The 17544-nt window shown below is 38.8% G+C and overlaps 1 protein-coding gene across 1 annotated transcript in view; it reads left to right on the forward strand.

Annotated features, from left to right (window-relative positions):
• Positions 1 to 285: 285 nt before the first annotated feature.
• The window catches only part of SPTLC1 (serine palmitoyltransferase long chain base subunit 1), a 34789-nt gene continuing 17530 nt past the window's right edge, over positions 286 to 17544 (forward strand). The window contains exons 1-5 of the mRNA XM_058826800.1: positions 286 to 375; positions 2096 to 2203; positions 10557 to 10651; positions 15249 to 15342; positions 15782 to 15854. Of these exons, the coding sequence (XP_058682783.1) occupies positions 310 to 375; positions 2096 to 2203; positions 10557 to 10651; positions 15249 to 15342; positions 15782 to 15854 (436 nt within the window). The 5' untranslated portion in view covers positions 286 to 309. The remainder of the gene's footprint in view (positions 376 to 2095; positions 2204 to 10556; positions 10652 to 15248; positions 15343 to 15781; positions 15855 to 17544) is intronic.

Genomic DNA, 17544 nt, shown 5'->3' on the forward strand with positions numbered 1-17544 from the left:
TGCCGTATGCTCTGGGATGGCCCAGAGGGAGGTTGGACCAGATGGCCTGTTGTGGTCCCTTCCAATCTGACCGATTCTGAGAGGCAGCGATTCTGTGACGTTCCCTGACCAACTTCGCCACACGACACAACAGGCTGGAGCGATGACGGCCCAGGAGGCCCAGGGAAGGCCGCGCACCGCTTCCAGAGGCGCCGCTTCCCGGGCGGCCGCGGGGGGAGCCCGGGCGGCTCCGGCCGCAGGGGGCGCTGTGTGCCGCGCCGGGCCCGCCCTGCCGCTCCTGGGCGCAGAGGCGGAAGCGGCGGCGCGGCCATGGCGGCGGCGGCGGGCGTGGGGCAGCAGTGGGTGCTGGTGGAGATGGTCCAGGCCTTCTACGAGGTGCGGCCGGGCAGGCGCCCCGAGCGTGGCGGGGCGGCGTGAGAGCGGCTTGGGGCGCAGGGAGCGGGGAGGTATCACCGGAGCTGCCCCGAGGGCGGCGGCGGCGGCGGGCGGTGCTGGGCGGTGAATCGGGAGCTGGGTGCGGGTCGGTGCTGCGGAGGTCGGGCTGCGCTCGTTGAATCGTGAGTGTGAGTGCACCGCGGCTGTGTATTGAAAATATACACGCACGTCGTATTTCTGCAGGTTAAAAAGCGACATTTAAGGCGTGTAGCAGAGCATTAAGCCTTAAAGTTCACAGTACTTTGCTAGGGTCAAGGTTTCTAACTTATAAATGTTTGCAAAGGAAGAAACTGCGTTTAAATGTTTAGGCTTGAGTTTCCTCCTGGTGGAGATCAGCTGTGCATGTTTGTAGCCAGGTTTTGGGTGTTTTCGTGATGTTAAAAAGGATGTCCTGATGATAGGCAATGTTTTTGTGTCCCTTCCTTTGACAAAGGGTGGTTACTTTTAAAGAATGTATGCAAAATTTGCAGTCCAAATATAAAAGTGCTTAGCCAATGAAGCAGGTAGCATGCTCTAGTGCACTGAATCCAGGATAATTGTAGGCACTGAAAAGCAGAGACCTCAGTGGGAGTATACTGTGTGTTCTTTAGATGTCATGTCATACACGTCATGTGTGTGTTCTTAATATGTTTGGTAAACTGGAAAGTACTCTGCAATAGGTAACACTTGTTATTTGCAATTTGGTGTGCCATAGGACTCTTCACTGGTTTTTAAAGTTTGCGTCCAATTTACTTTAGTTTCTGGATATGTGATGAGTTCCGCTTTGTTGGCAGGTCAGATACAGCCAAAAGTGTTGATGTGTGGGAGCAGTTCCCCTGACTTGAAGAAGGAGTGTGCTCGTTTGTGTGCTCTTCTAGAAATAATTTTGTGTGCCTTTTAAAAAGAATAGACAGGAGTCTTTCTGAAATGGAATAACTAAACTCATCATTAATACTAAGTGTCCAATGCTGATGCCATAACTGCACATCTACTTCAAACTAGCTGTGCTGCCAGAGCAAACTGGTTTTTGTCCCCCAAGCACCCAAAGAGTCTAACTTTAACTTGGATCAACTCTGGTTTGCTTTGTCTATTCCCACACTTTGTGTCCACACAAGAGAGTAAAGGACACAAGGACAAAACTAGTTGAGCTGACTCAGTTGGTGTATACCTGATGAAGTGCCTCTAAAACTGACAGAACCTGGCTGTAAGAACAGAATTGGCTTTCTTTGTAAATACTGGCTGTCCCTGCTGGTGGACTGTAAGTTACAAAACTGGAGAATTGGAATGACTTTGTATAGATGACACAGACCTTCAGGCTCTCAGCATACTTCTTGTTTTGAAAGCTGCCTGCCTTCAAGGGTACTGACTGGTGCAACCTGTATGACTTAACTGCCTTTACTCTCAGTATTCAAATTATGTGTGGAACTGAAATCAGTTTAGAACATACATGCCTTGTTTATGAACAACAGACCAAATCCATTCAAAATCAAGTCAACAGCTACAAGTAATAGCTGCAAAACATTCCACTTTCATATACTTAAAATTTTTATTGATTTAGAAATATATCAGCTGATTGTCAGCTTTGGGTTTTTTTCTGAGTGTGCTAGTAGGTACAAAATGTTTGTGTTGTGTCACAGTGCTTCAAGTATAATTCTCTTTAAACTAATTCTTTTGTTTTCAGGCTCCTGCTTACCATCTCATTTTAGAAGGAATTCTGATACTGTGGATAATCAGACTTCTTTTCTCCAAGACATACAAGCTTCAAGAACGATCTGATCTAACACTTAAGGTATGGTGAAAAAGCATTTCTCTTTAGAGAAACAGTTTATAGCACTTGATATATGGGGTGTTGAACCACCGCTGCATTATAAATGGTTCTTTTGTTTTTTTTCTTTAACTTCACATAAAAGAAGGACTCAGGAGCTGATTATTGCTTAAACGTGTCAGTTTTTCCTTTTAATGTAGCACTGTATTTGAGAGTCTGAGAAATAAGAAAATCGATGACAGTGACTGTTAAGCTATGAAAAACTCATTAGCTCATTGTCTTTAGCTCTACTCAATGGAGAGCTTTATTTTAAAAATGAAAGCTATGTTGAAGCTTCACCAAGCAAAATAAACTCTAAGATTGTAGATGGTAGGAAAATAGTCAGTCGGGATATGCAGTGTCTATGAGTCACAACTCTGAGACTTTACAGTGGGTTCCACAAAAATTGTAGTTTAGCAGCAGTTTTCTTCTTTTGCAATATTGTCCCGAGAAAATAAAAAAGCTGTACTTGTGAAGACTGGAATTTCTTCCTCACTTCTGGCTGTAGACTATCAGAAATTAGTAAAGTTTGTTTTGAAGATGTCCCTGGCCTGGTTTATTTGAGCTTCAGAGTAGTGATATCCCTTATAAATAGGCTAGAATACTGAAATTTCTGCACGGTACTAAAGAAAGTTTGTGAGAGAGATTGATGGGTATTTTAAATGGGTGTATGTAATTCCCCTCTATGTGGTGTGTTTGCATGCTTTTTTGATCTTATTCTCAGTACGGATGCACATTAAGGATGTGTGCTTAGGGTAATTAATCAGTGAACAGCATGCAGAGGCTGTAGGCACAAGTCTGCAGTTGAGAACAAAACTGCAGGCGGTGTCGTCATTTGGGGACCACTTATTAAACAAGCTTAGAGTGTTCTAGAGAACACTTCACCAGGTATTTATTGAGACAGCCAGCATGGCTTTACAAAGGTCAAGTCCTGCCTGACCAACATAGTAGCCTTCTGTGATGGAAGTATAAGAGAAGGGCTCGTTTACCTGGACTTGTGTAAAGCTTTGAAATGGTCCCCCTCAACATCCTTCTCTCTAAGTTGGAGAGAAATGGATGTGATGTGTGGACTGCTAAGGTAGATAAGAAAGTGGTTGAATGGTCTTACAAACAGGGTAGCAGCCACTGTCTCTGAGTCCCTATGGATATCAGTGACAGGTGGTGTCCCTCAGGAATCTGTACTGGGATCACTGTTATTTATGATCTCAATATCTTAATTAATTTAATAACTTAATTAATGCTTTAGATGATGGGATCAAGTGTACTCTCAGCAAATTTGACGATACCGAGCTGAGTGCTGTGGTTGATGCACCTCAGGGAACACGTGGGTCCATGAGAATCTCATGAGGTATAACAAGGCCAAGTGCAAGATACTACATTTGGGCCAGAGCAGCCTCTGGTATCAGCACAGGCTGGGGATGAGCAGATCAAAAGCAGCCCCAAGGAGGAGGACTTGGGGGTGCTGGTGGATGAGATAATGACCCAGCCATGGGCACTTTCAGCCCATAATGCCAAAAGTGTCCTGGGCTGCATCCAAAGCAGCGTGGGCAGCAGGGCAAGGGAGGGGATTCTGCCCCTCTGCTCTGCTCTGGTGAGACCCCACCTGGAACCCTGCATCCAGCTCTGGGGTCCCAGCACAGGCAGGGTGTGGACTTGTTGGAGTGAGTCCAGAGGAGGCCACCAAGATGATCAGAGGGATCGAGCACCTCTATTCACCGCTAGGAGAAAAGGCAGAGAGAATTAATTGGGATTGATTAGCCTGGAGAAGAGAAGGCTTAGGGGTGACCTACGTGCAGCCTTCCAGCACCTGAAGGGAGCCTACAAGAAAGATGGAGGGAGACTATTTACAAGAGCATGTAGTGATAGGACAAGAGGGAATGGCTTCAAAGTGGCAGGTTTAAATTAGATACTAGGAAGGAATTCTTTACTGAGGCACTGGCACAGATTGCTCAAAGAAGTTTTAGATGCCCTATCCCTGGAAGTTAAATTAAAGTTAATTTAAAGCTCGATTGCATGGGGCTCTGAACACCCTGGTCCAGTGGAAGTTGTCCCTGCCAATGGCAGGAATGGAACCAGATTCACTTTAATGTCTCTTCCAACCTAAATGCTTCTACAACTGGAGGCATAAAGTCAACTAAGCAGGAATCAAGAATGGCCGGTTCATGGATGGTTTTGTGTTTGGGAGAGTTTGAATTGATCCTGGGATACTTAAAGTTTTCCATCTTTGATAAGAATACAGAGCAGGAATGAGTGCAAAGAGAGCTCCAGTGTAGTAAAACACTGAGTGTTCATATCATCTAGGAAGACATGCTGCAGCCTTAAAGTAGGCGCTGATTGTCCATCGAGTCCAGTTCATCTACTAGAGTTTTTCTGCATCAGATAGTTTTCATCTTTAGTATTTTGGAGGATACTTTTTTTTTTTGTTTTAAAGAGTAATTATTGCTGCAGTAGAAGACAGGAAAAGGCTCTTTGCAACTCCTGGATAATTGGTGACCCAAAAAAGAACAAAAAAGATGAAACCTGTTTTTTCCTTACCAAGTAAGAAATTCACTTATATATCTCTATATGTATCTTGGATTTTATCATGCAGTTGCAGGTCATCATTTTAATTCATGACTGATCATTTTGCTGAAGCTGAGGAAAGTATGCAGAAAATCTCTAACAGTGCTGTGTGGAGAAGGAAATGGTTCTGTGTTTAACTGAGGGCAGTAAACAACTGGGGGATGGCACATGGGGCCAGTCTGCTACAGCTCAGTGGAAGCAAGTGTGTCAGGAGGAAAAACATGTGGAAATAGCTTAGACTTAAAGAACCTTACTTTTACAGGATGACAGTATTAAAATTCATTGTCAGGACAGCCGTTAACAAGCTTTCTGAAAAATACAAGCATGCAAATATGTTATTGCTGTGATAATTTTGTTGAGATTTACACAAAATTTTCTGACATTGAAGGGTGAAAAGGAATGTGAATACTAGCAAAAAATGCAACCAGGGATCTAGCATTACCTTGTATATAGACTAGATACATTGATTCACATTGAAGATTACAGTGGCAAAAAGTGACAGAGTGTTGTGAGCCAGATTGCAGCAAAGGATTTGACTGCTAAAGACACCACCAGGTTGTTACCTTTATCTTGATGACAAAAGAAATAGCATGGGTGAATGCGCTTTGTTCTAATACTGTGTTCAAGTTCAAGCCATGAAGGTGGTGCAAGTTAGAGTAGTTGACTATATCACTGATCTCTGAAGGTGGAAGTAGTGGTTGCTTTAGGAAGAACTATATTTGGAAGGGAATGTCTTGTTTGTGGGTAGTTCACTGAAAGTAAGCATAAGCACAGAATTGAACTTATTGTGAATACATCTCTGCAGTTGGAGGAGTTAAGTAAACTGATACATCAGAGTCATGGAATAATTCATTTTCCCTTTCTACAGTGTAGATAATTCTTGTGAAGAGATCTCATGTATTTTGTGTAGGGGAATAGCTGTGAACACACAGAGACGTGCTGTCTCCTTAACTTCACAAAATATCTGCACCTATTGGCCCTAGTCTGTGTTGTGGATTAACCCCAGTAGGCTTGAACCTTGTGCAGCTGCTCACAGCAGAGGAAGAGTAAAAGCAAGAAAACTTGTGAGTGAACATAAAATTGTTTAATGAGCAAAGGAAAGTGGAAGAAGACAGAAAACAAACAAATGATGTCTCACTCACCACCTCTTGTGGATGGACCAGTATCAGACAGTTCTCAAGCAAAAGGTGACTAAATTCCTTAAAACCTCTCTTCTCCCTTTTCTTGTGGTGTGACATCATACTGTATGACATCTGTGTTTGGTTAGGTCAAGCCAGATTGTGTTCTTTCCCAATCTCTTGGGTATGCACCAATCTATTCACTGTGGGAACAGAGTGTGAAACAGAAGATGCTTCCACTGTGCAAAGGCTGTTCAGCAAGAGATACAACTTGAGAGTTTTACCAACATTGTTTTGGTCACAGCACTGTGGTGAGCTGCTATGAAGTAAATTCCCATCATCACAGCCAGACCCAGTACAGTCTGTTTCATACAATACGGGGTCCCATACAGCCAGGCTTCTGTGTGTGTGGGTGTGGGTGTGGGTGTGTGTGTGTGTTCATCTACGTGTAGAAACATTCATCTACGTGTAGAAACATGCCAGCTGTTCAGCAAGGAGACTACTGCTGATTTGCCTTCTGACTTGTTCTAGTTTGAGTCATGCTGTGGTGTCCAGTCTTTACCACACCAGAAAGAAATAGTAGGTTGCTCAAGTACAGCCGCTGGAGACAGGCGTGTTCAGGTGGTAGAGCACACACTACCTTTATGCCAGCCACTCATGTAAACTTGAAGCTTCTTTGTGAATTATTGTTGGGAATGCTGCCAGAACAGACGTGGCTCCATGTAATAAATATTAAAGAAGAATATGGTTACTGCGCTGCCATCTTAGTGATCTGTTAGGACAAGTCAATCCTGGGGAATGAGAAGCAGATGATATATTGTGCAACCTAGGGCATTTAGAAGTCATGCTCTTAAAGCCATGAAGAAATCCACCCTGAAGGTGGATTCTAGGTTCAGTCAAATGTGTAGCAAGAGTACTACGAAATCCATTGCAGAAATCACCTTTCAGTTGGCTAACACGTTTTGGTAATAGTGTTTCTAAGTATTCCTACTGCTTCTTTTAGGAAATAGTATCTCCTAAATCATTAACTAAAAAGGCCATGTGCTTCTCTGATACTGTAAGTTGCTGATAGTCCAACATTTTAGGAATATAAATAAGTCTGTGGCCATACAAGGTGCCAGACATAGATTCTTATGGGCTTTCACACGAAGTAAAACCTGTAGAAAGTGAAAGTGACAATGAGGATTGGAGCGGGCTGTGGGAGTTTGTATGGCATCATTTAGCTATGGGTGAAATGAAGGTGCCCTACAGGTCTGTTTTTCTTTTACTCTGTAGTAAATGGAAATGATACTGAGCTTTACTCTCAAAATCTCTGAAGTATACTAGGAGTCACATCTTCCCATTTGGAAATGGGAGGAATAGTTTTTTTGTCTTTGGTATTAGAATTTCCACTACAGTAGTAGCATGGAATGCATTTTATTTAAGTGATCCTAGTCAGGAGTCTGGAAAGTTCCTATTGGAGACAAATGTTTAATGTGTGGCTGAGAAACACATAGACCTTGAGAACTCTGTTTTGCAGGAACAGCATTCACAGACTAATCAGATATTGTTCTGTAGTGAATAGCAGAGGCAGTCTGCTCTTGTAAAGGTTTTCAGTAATCCTGAGGCAAGACTTCCATGGTAGGTAAAATTTCTTATCTGTAAGCATACATACGTACTTTGAAAAGAGAGAAATTTCTAAGTGGTGTGCCCATTATTTACACCAATTTATCTATGCCATTATATTACACGAGGCTAGAAATACTGTAAAATTGAAGACTTATTTGAGGACCTAAACTAAAAGTTTTATTAATATTTTGATGTTAATGTAGAATATGCATGCATGACATCATTTCAGAACACTAGTGCTAGCTAAGAACTGTCTTCACGAAGAAGAATTTTGACCTTTTCTTAAGAACATGGGTGAACAAGGCAACTTTTTAAATAATTTGTGTTGTTGGGTATTTTCCTTACCCAGGGTATATGGTAATTAAAAAGTAAAATCCACAACAGACTACATCTACCCAAAATCATTGTATATGTATGTATGGGTATCTGTGGGTATGTGTTTTTTTAGATAAACAGATTTAAGATGTTTTTATGTATAAATATGCACAAACAAATTCAAGATTCTACTACATGTGGGGTTAGAGTTCAGAGAGACAGAAAGCCTAAAGCTAAATCTATAAAAAGTTTTGTATATTGTAATTTATAAAATATAAGCATTTTGTATATTATACTTGCATGTTTATTATGTATTAGCCATAACATAAAATATATACACTTTATATGATACTTATATTTTATTTACTGCTTATATAAATTACAAGTAATTATGAAAGGGCAAGAGTCATGCTTCTTGAGGGAAGTTGAGGGATGAGTTCACATACATTGCAGTCCAAGAAAGTGGAAACTGAGTTTTGAGTTCATTCTCTTCATCAAGTGGATGTTTTCAGTGCAGCAAACTAAGAAAAATGCAAATCAACTACGTATTGAGAATGTTACAGTGTGAATTACATACATACAGAAAGAAATGATTTCTCTGTATTTTGAAAATTAAGTTTTTTTGTTGATATTGGTGTGAAATTTTATCTGTTTAGGAGGTAAAAGATAAAAGTACTCTGATGTTGGGTCACTGCATGAAAGTCTGTTTCTTCCCTGTCCTTTTGTTCAGTGGCAGATGGTCGTGTTTACCCTGAACAGTCGGGAGGACAGGCCAGTGTACTGAGGTATTTGATGAATGGAAGGAGGAAAGGGTTTGCACTGTCACATCTTAGCTTTAGATTGAGATTAGGTCATTTTAATCATCAGTGTCTCCAACCCCCTCCTCTGCTTAGAACTGGTGGAAACAGATGACATAAGATGTGAATATGCAAATGTTTGTCTATGTCCATGAAAAAGCAAAATGCTGTGTAATGGACAAGGAGAATGAATGTGACCTAGAATTAGTGAAGTGGTGTTGTTTGAAAGGACAATTGCACTTCTATATATTCTTAGTTGTGTTAAGAGAAAAATTAGGATGTTGCCATGTCTCATTTGTGGCTTGTAACCTATGCTGTGAAGTTTGTGTGCAGCAAAGATTTTAAAGGGAGGAGTAGAAACTTCTTAGAAATTAGTGAGTGGGGGATATGAACATTAATTTGGAATTTCTCATTATCTTTATATTCATGATCTTAACTGCAATGGGAATGTGCTAATTTACTGTAGTTACAGTGTCAGTCTCTACATACTTTTTTTCTTAATTGCTAAACTCCTTGACAAAAGCGTTTTAATTGAGCTTGTGTCCTCAGTAGCTAAGCTGTTTGATATTTTGCACACTTAGCTAAAGAAATTTAGACTTTATTGAAAAAGCTAAGTACATGCTTACACAGTTTTAATTCTGCTTTCTTTGAAGAGAATGAATTTTATGTTGCCTGCTCTGCATTAAAGCTGTTGAAATGTTCTGTGTTCAGGTCTCAAACAGAAAAAGCACCATACTTCTGAAATCTTAGTTCCCTCTAAGGCATTTGATGTCAAATAAAGCTTTTCTTATTTATCCTTCCATAACTGACAGGCTGCACCCACTTCTCATCTGATTTATTCTACTGCCTAGTTAAAACAAAGCCCAATAACCCTCCCCCACAAAAACCCCAACCAAAATTAAACACAACACCAACCAACAAGCCTGTGCTCCAAAATTAATGGAAAACTCTTGATTCTAGATACACTATACATTAGAGATTTGGGACCTTTCAACAACTACTGTAGGAGCAGAGTGAAGGCTGCATGAACGTATGTCCTGCTTTATGATTGTCAGAACTCCTTTTTCAATTATTGTGAAAAGGTATAAGATACTACTGGGCAACTGCAACTCAGGATATGGTTTCCCAATAGCATCAGCCAGTCTAGGCTGGGATTGAAACTCTCATTGTGGGTTCTAGTTTAGATATATATCCCATCTTGCTTTTCCTGACTTAGTTTTCAGCTGGATCTGAATAAGGCTTTTGTCTGGTTTTGCAACTGCTTCTGCCAGCACAAGGAACAGCAGTGTTTGGATGGGAGAGGACTGCACAGTAACAGCTGCTGGCTTGAAGTCCGGTGGATCAGTACCCTAAGTGTAAAACTGTGTCTTTGATTTTCAATTTTCCACCCAGATGGTAATATGGTATAGAGGTGCCTGCTAGTGTTGTGAGACAAGGATGGAATTTTCTCTCTTGGCCTATGGTTGTGGTTCTACTCTGAGATTAACCTGAATTTAGATACTACTTTGAAAATGAGTGTGTGCTCAGTATTCCTCCATGGCTAGGTGTAGCAGTTGTTATTACCTCCATATGTGGGTTAGTAGTTATTGTTACCTTTTCTTGAGCAGGGTGGCAGTTTTTCTCTAGTGTATCCTTCTCAGTATTGATTAAAATTTGGCAGGAATGTCATGTTAGTATCTCATCTCTTGATTATCGTAAGATCTTTAATACATAGACACATCTGGTCCATGTTTCTTTATGTCTTATTCCCTTTCCTACTTCATAATTGTGAGCCTCTCATTTAAAGATCCTGATATAGTATCTATTTTAAGTTTCAGAAAGGTGACACATACTAGCATACATGATTCCTAATACAATTGTTTTCAACTGTTTATTAGTGCATAATGTATTTTCTAGGGAAATTCTCTTCTCAAACAGTATTTCTTTTCTCCTGATCAGGAAAAAGAAGAGTTGATTGAAGAATGGCAGCCGGAGCCTCTTGTACCTCCTGTGCCAAAAGATCACCCAGCTCTCAATTACAACATTGTTTCAGGGTAAATGTAACCAAAATAAATTCTAGTTAGTTGTTTTGACTCAAATACTTGATATCCACATTTTAAAGCATAGTGCTCACTAAGCATTTCCAAATCCTTAAAACTTTTCATAAATGAGTTGCATTTTTAGAGAGCAGGGCTGAAGAAAATATTTTTTCTTTAAATGTTGCTGGGTTTTTTGTTTCTTTGGTGTTTTTTTTTGTTTTTTTTTTTGTTTTGTTTTGTTTCTAATATTGGGGGTAGAAAAAGGAATGTTGTATTTTTGCCTTCATTGTGATACTCTATTGTTTGGTATTAATTTGTTTCATATTTCCTGGAAGCATGGACTTAGACCTCCAAAAGTGGATACAACCTTCTTACATCATCACTAATTAGTTTAAAAGCAAGTTACTTTGTGTGTAGCCACTTGGCACTTTGCTGTGATTTAACCCCAGCCAGCAGCCAAGCCCCACACAGCCACTCACTCCCCCATCAGTGGGAGGAGAATTTGAAGGGTCATGGGTTGAGATGAAGAGTTTTATAGCGAAAGCAAAAGCCATGCAAACAAGCAAAGCTAGGCAAGGAATTCATTCAGTGCTTCCTATGGGCAGGCAGGTGTTCAGCCATCTCCAGGAGAGCAGGGCCCCATTAAATGTAACATTTACTTGGGAACACAAATGACATCACTCCAAATGTACCCTCCATCCTCCTTCTTTCTCCCACTTTAGATACTGAGCATGCCATATGGTCTGGACCCTTTGGTCACTTGGGGTGACCTCTCCTGGCTGTATCTCCTCCCACCCCCCTGTGTACCTCCTACTTCCTTTGCCAGCTTGGCAATGTGAGAAGTAGGACAGGCAACAGGCCTTGGGTCTGTGTGAGTGAGCCCTGCTCAGCAATAACAAAATCATCTATATTTCAGCCTTGCGTTCAGCACAAATCCAAAACACAGCTCCCTACCAGCCATTGTTAAGAAAACTGACTACCCTAAACCCCAAACCCAGCACATACTTCATGAAAGATTGTTTTTCTTTGGGCAATCAGAATTGGAAATGCTGGACGGTAAAGCTGTTTTTTGTGAGGAAATTTATGGCTCAGTGTTACTTTCTTGTGTTACAAGGCTTTTAAAATGTCTCATGACTTAGGCAAGAGTCACAATATTTCAGAAATTACTTTGAAGTTTCTTTTTACAATCTTCAGATTTGCACATCTGTAACTTTTACTTTGTAAGCATTCATAATATCCTTCTATTGACACTTTGAAATAATTTAATGACGGTGCAATTATTTACTGTCATAGTGAGGTCTGTTTTGATGGTTCTGCTACCACAGAGAAGTCTGCTTTGTTAAAGTGATGCCTGTTTTAATTAACTGTGATGTGAACAATTCTTCTGTTATTCTTCAGAATTTTGAAATAAGCAGTACTGTGGAGTTAAAGGAAGTGTTGGCTGTTTTAAAGAAATAGAACAAATGTATCTTTTAAAGTGATTCAGAAAATGTTTAAATTATTAGAACTTTCCAGTGCTTACAGCCAGGAAATGTATTGTGACAGAATGTTAATGTGTTGTGGCTGTTGAACTCAGTAGTGGCTGTGGGGAAAACTTGACATTTGTCTTGTAACATTTAAGCCACCAACTGACTACTTCCCTGCAAGTTGCTCAACAGCTGTAGATTGTAACTTTGACTGTAAACTTAAAACATGTTTGAGAATTAATACAGAAAAATATCAGCATCCTGATTTCACCTCAAGAGTGTCTCCCCTTTTTAACCAGTAGTTTAGGGGGAACCTATTGAGGTAGTCTTCTTTCAATTATTTTCGTGTCCTAATGTCTATCATGAGTGGTGATTTACAAAAATCCTAATCATAAACCAGTTCATATTTGAAGGAACCTTAAAGATTATCTCATTTCTACTGTTGCCATTTGGACACCGTCCGCTAGCCCAGATGACCTGAGCCCCATCCTGCCTGGTCTTGAACACTTTCAGGGATAGACTATCCACAGCTTTTCTGGACAGCCTGTTTCAGTGCCTCACCACTCTCTCTTATCTTTATAATATTGTGTGTTTACAGTAATATGCGGGGATTATGAAAGCTCATAACCACTACAGAAAAACTATTTCAGTAAAAATTTTGACTTGCTCTGTGTGTGAGGCAGATTTTCTCCTCCCTCAGTGGCCTGTGCAGTTTGTACCCAGCATTCATATTCTCCTTTCTGCATAATTAAGTAACACTGCCAAATGATGACGAAAGCAAAGATCTCAGACGTGTCCTAAACAAAAAAGTGATCCGTCTTGAACCAATGCTGAAGAAGGTACCCACAACAGCTTTTGGCGTTCAGAAATTAGTTACTTTTTGTGGTAGTCTTTCTGAGAACTAATCTATGCAAGATAGTTTAGTTGTATGAGATCTGACCCAGAAAATGTAAATCTGTTTCCTAAAATAGTACATCTGAAAAATTTTCATGCTAATTCTTGTTCTGCTTTAAAATAAAAATCACATCATTAGTACCTTCTTAACATTGTTTTCTTCTGTGACTGATTTTTTCAATATATGAAACACTTAAGTGAGAGGCCCAAGAACAGTGGGCGTACTAGCAGTCCTTAAAAGAGAATTTCTGAAGGATTTGCTTGCGAGTTCTTTGTAAATAGCTTGAAGTGATACTTTTATTTACTGTTCAAGCTGGATCACTCAGTATCTCATAACTGTTGTTCCTTACCAAGATACCTAATGAGCTGTTATACTAGGAGGAGATACATGAAAAGATTAAAAATTCAATTGTTTCAAGGTTTTCCTTTTTCAAAGACTTACTGTTGTTGCAAGGCAACAACAAGGGTTTATGATGCAGTCAATATTCATGTTTTGGTTATGATTATTTACCAAAATAACCTTTTCCATTTATGTTTTTGTTGTTGTTTCTTTAGAAGTTTGGGTAAAATTCTGATAGCAAAGGGTGGCCAAGTTTTCATGAGGGCTACAGCTTTATAAGGGCCAAGTTGTTGGTGAACACTGGTGTGTTTTCTGTATTTGAGAGGTGGATCTGAGGCAAATTGTTGTAAATTTACCAGATTTCATAGTATGCTGGGAATATACTTCATGTTAATGATAAAATGTGTGTGTGTATATATATATACACAGGACTGACCAGGTGAATATCTGAAACTAGTAATTATTAATTAAGTAATTATTTCACTTAGTAGGACAGATTCAGGTCTATTTTTAATGACAGTCAGTTCCCCAAGACAGTTTGCTGCACATTTCTATAATGCTACTACTGTGCAGAAAATGCACTGCAGTAATGCAGGACAGCTTCTTTGTGGGGACAGACTCAGCGTTCAAAATATGCACAAGCACTGTGTTAGTAGAGAGCTTTCCAAAGCTGTTTAGTGAACTTCTGCAATTTCTTAGTTGAAGCAATGTATGCTCAATTTTCTCAAGTGAACATATTCAACATGAAATCACGGAGTTTTTTTAAGTGAAATTCAGGCAGTTCAGTGCTTTTCTTAACTTGCAGTGAATAGCTTGGACTTAAAAGTTATTTGCTTTGCACACCAAATGTACCCCTTAAATATTGTCAGCCACTAGATTTGGAACAGCTGTGCGTGGACACTTGACATTTGAACAGCCCTGTTTAATTTTGATCAAGAAAATTGCCCAGTGCTAGTTTTCTACACGGGAAAAGCTTGTGGAAATTACTGTGTCTGAGGAACAGCATAGAGTCTCAACTGTAATACTTGACAGCAGGTATAGAAATGGGCAGACACAGAGTTTTGTATTTGGCTTAGATTTGAGATTTCTTAACTCGCCAAGTGATTAATGGAAATTTTTTAACTTTTTGTGTTGATGTGTATAATTGCCAAAACAGGTTTGCTTATAGTATGCAGACATGATGCTTATATGTAAAGGGATAATATTTTACTTACCCCATTTTTTTTGTTGTTTTGTTTTGGGTTTTGTTGTTGTTTTTTGTTTTACCTAAATGATAATTTATTTAGGGCAGAAATTTTTTTTGCTCTTTGCTTCATGTATATTATGCTCTATGCATTTGCTAGTAGTGTGTGTTTTCAGACTTCATTTCCTGATTACATAAATTACTCAAATCATTACAGATTAAGCTGAATTGGAAACTTGAGGTAATAGCTAATACGGTAGTTTTGTTCACTTACAGGTACTACCTATACTTCAGTAGCCATATCAGTACAAGATAGGTATTCTGGGGTTGCTTTATGACAAAAGCATTGATTTTGAATTAATTTTTCACTTGGAAGTAAGAGCAGAGAGTTATCACTTTCATTTGTAGTATTTCTTCTTGAAAATAGATATCACTTTGCTCTTCAGGGGTCATTTTTCTATTAATTAAGTTTTAAACAAGGAATCATATTTACAGTTGATTTAATTAGAGGAATATAGGTTTTTTTCAATGTATTTGTGACTTGACACTGAACTTAAATACTGATTGGCAGCTGCAAGAGAGTAAGTAGAAATAAAGACTCTTAAAAAACCTTTGTGCCTTCTGTTGTTGAAAACCAGAACGCTATATTAAGTGTTTTTGAAAATGACAACTTTCATTCATATTCATTCAGTGTTTATTCATAACACTAAGTCTGTAAATTTTTTTCAGTCCTCCCACCCATATAATCACTGTTAATGGCAAGGAATGTGTAAACTTTGCATCATTTAATTTCCTTGGACTTCTGAATAACGAAAAAGTTAAGGTGAGTTCTTCCAGTTGTTCTATTTGTGTGATTATTCCTCTTTTACTTTGCATGTTATCTCGGGATAAAGAATACAGAAAGCATGAACTTCATCAGTAACATATTCTGCTAAAACAGGAAGTAAGATTATAAATATTGTGCTATTAAAGTTTGTATTTTTACTGAAGTTTAATCTGGTGTACTTACTGCATATCTAGTTGATTATCTAGTTAGGTTAGTATTTAATGTCCTTAAGTATTAGAATAAAATGTCTTAAGCACTTGTCTAAAATAGTTTTGAGGTGAAATTAGTTCTACAATTTTGTACATTATGATACTTTCTGTGAAGCAGGTCATGTTGCATGATAGAAAAAGTCACCTGTGTATATGTACAACTGTCAGTGTGAAGTGTATAGGAAAGCTAATGTAGGAATATTTAATGTCATTATTTCCTATTAAAGAGTGCAGCCCAGGCTTCTCTGAGGAAATATGGTGTTGGCACTTGTGGACCCAGAGGATTCTATGGTACTTTTGGTGAGTAACCTTTTTGATCTGCCTTTAAAGATATTCAGACTAGTTTGGTAAGCCAGCCAAAATAGTCCAGTATATAAGCCAGAGTTATTTCTGTTGCTCTGAAGAACACTTATCCTCTAACACACATTTTATTGTTGTTGAGGATTGGTAGTGTTTATTCTTCCTGGCTTTGTTTGTTATTATTTTATCTGTTTTCTTACTCTTTCTAATGCTGGTCCTTGAGGAGAATTGTAAAGTTTATAGTCTGTTGTAGTTCTGGTTCTGGTAACCATTGTAAAAAGAGAAAATAAACCTGAATTAAATAATGCTTTTAATAATACACAGTGACTGGAAGTGTAAATGTAAGTGCAAATTAAACTTTCTATGGGCACCACAAGGGGGCAGTCTGATTTCTGTGATAACTACTGTGACTACTTCCGTGACTACTAATGCTGCAGCCAGAATGAAGTTTTCCACTACTGATAACTTTAATGTTGTAATTGAGAGATTTTTATGACCTGAGCAGGTCTTACTTAAGGGTTTTTTTGATTCATTTTAAGAAATAGTAAGTTGTTAAATATTGGGCTCTGGGCATTGTTCTTTACAGGCATTTATATTTTGAAATATTGCATGTAAACCAAAGAGTTATACATGAATAGCTGCACGATTAGAGGCTAAAACCATCAACTAAATTTGTGAACTTTCCAGTCTCTCCCCAGAGATGATGGAATTCTGAGGGGGTCTGTACTCAAATTATTTTATAGAGTTAGCTTCCTGTAGCCTTGACTTGAATTTAAGACAAACCTGAGCTTTTCTTGGTAAATTAAGCTAGTCCTATAAGTGATCAACCAGTTACTATACCTGATTTGATTTGATAGAAATCTATCAGAATAGGGTTAAGTCTTGATATCAATTTTAGAAATTATTCATTAGCTTAGAACCATAATTTGTTTCTGAGGAATGTACTAGTGACCCACTGATAAGTACAGAGCTTATAGGAAACCAGATTACTCAGTGATCACAGTTCAGCAGTGGTCTGTTGGAATTCATATAGGCTTTTCCCTTCTCTCCAAAACAGCAAAATGCTCAAAAAACCTTATAATAATAATAATAGCCTTTTGAATGCAAGCTGATTTTAAATTTTGTGTAGTCTTTCACTTGGTTTATTTCTAGTAATTGTTTGAAACAGGTTAAATTTGTTTTTTTTTCTTTCTGGTAAATGGGAGATTATTTGGATTGTTTCCTGCCCTCTTTGGAGGGCTAATCCTAAAATATAAACTATAAACTATAGCTTTTGTTATTCATTGGCTTCTGAAATTTTTTGGGAAGTGCTTCATTTCACAATGCAAGGAATCTAATCTGTGACATTGCTACTTGACAGTAGAGAAGAAGTGATACGATGCTCACCCATTTGAGGTATCATCTTTTACACATAAACTAATGGAGGTTTCATTTTAAATGGTAGACAGACTCCTGCTCTACTTGTTCAGTCTGAAAGTGTCTTTGGATTTGCACCTAACTTTAAACATTTGAATGTGGCAGGATTATGAATCTGTGAATCAGGTTTCACAGATTTTTTTAATCAGGTGCCTTAAACATTTCACACAACTTTTCACGTCCTGTGACATTGGTAAATGGGTCATGTTCTATGCAGAACTTAACACAGTTTCCTCTTTCATTCCTGTGTAGAGTTTAACTAATGGTTGTTGAT

The sequence above is a fragment of the Poecile atricapillus genome, chromosome Z, assembly GCF_030490865.1.
Source record: "Poecile atricapillus isolate bPoeAtr1 chromosome Z, bPoeAtr1.hap1, whole genome shotgun sequence".
Lineage (NCBI taxonomy): Eukaryota > Metazoa > Chordata > Aves > Passeriformes > Paridae > Poecile > Poecile atricapillus.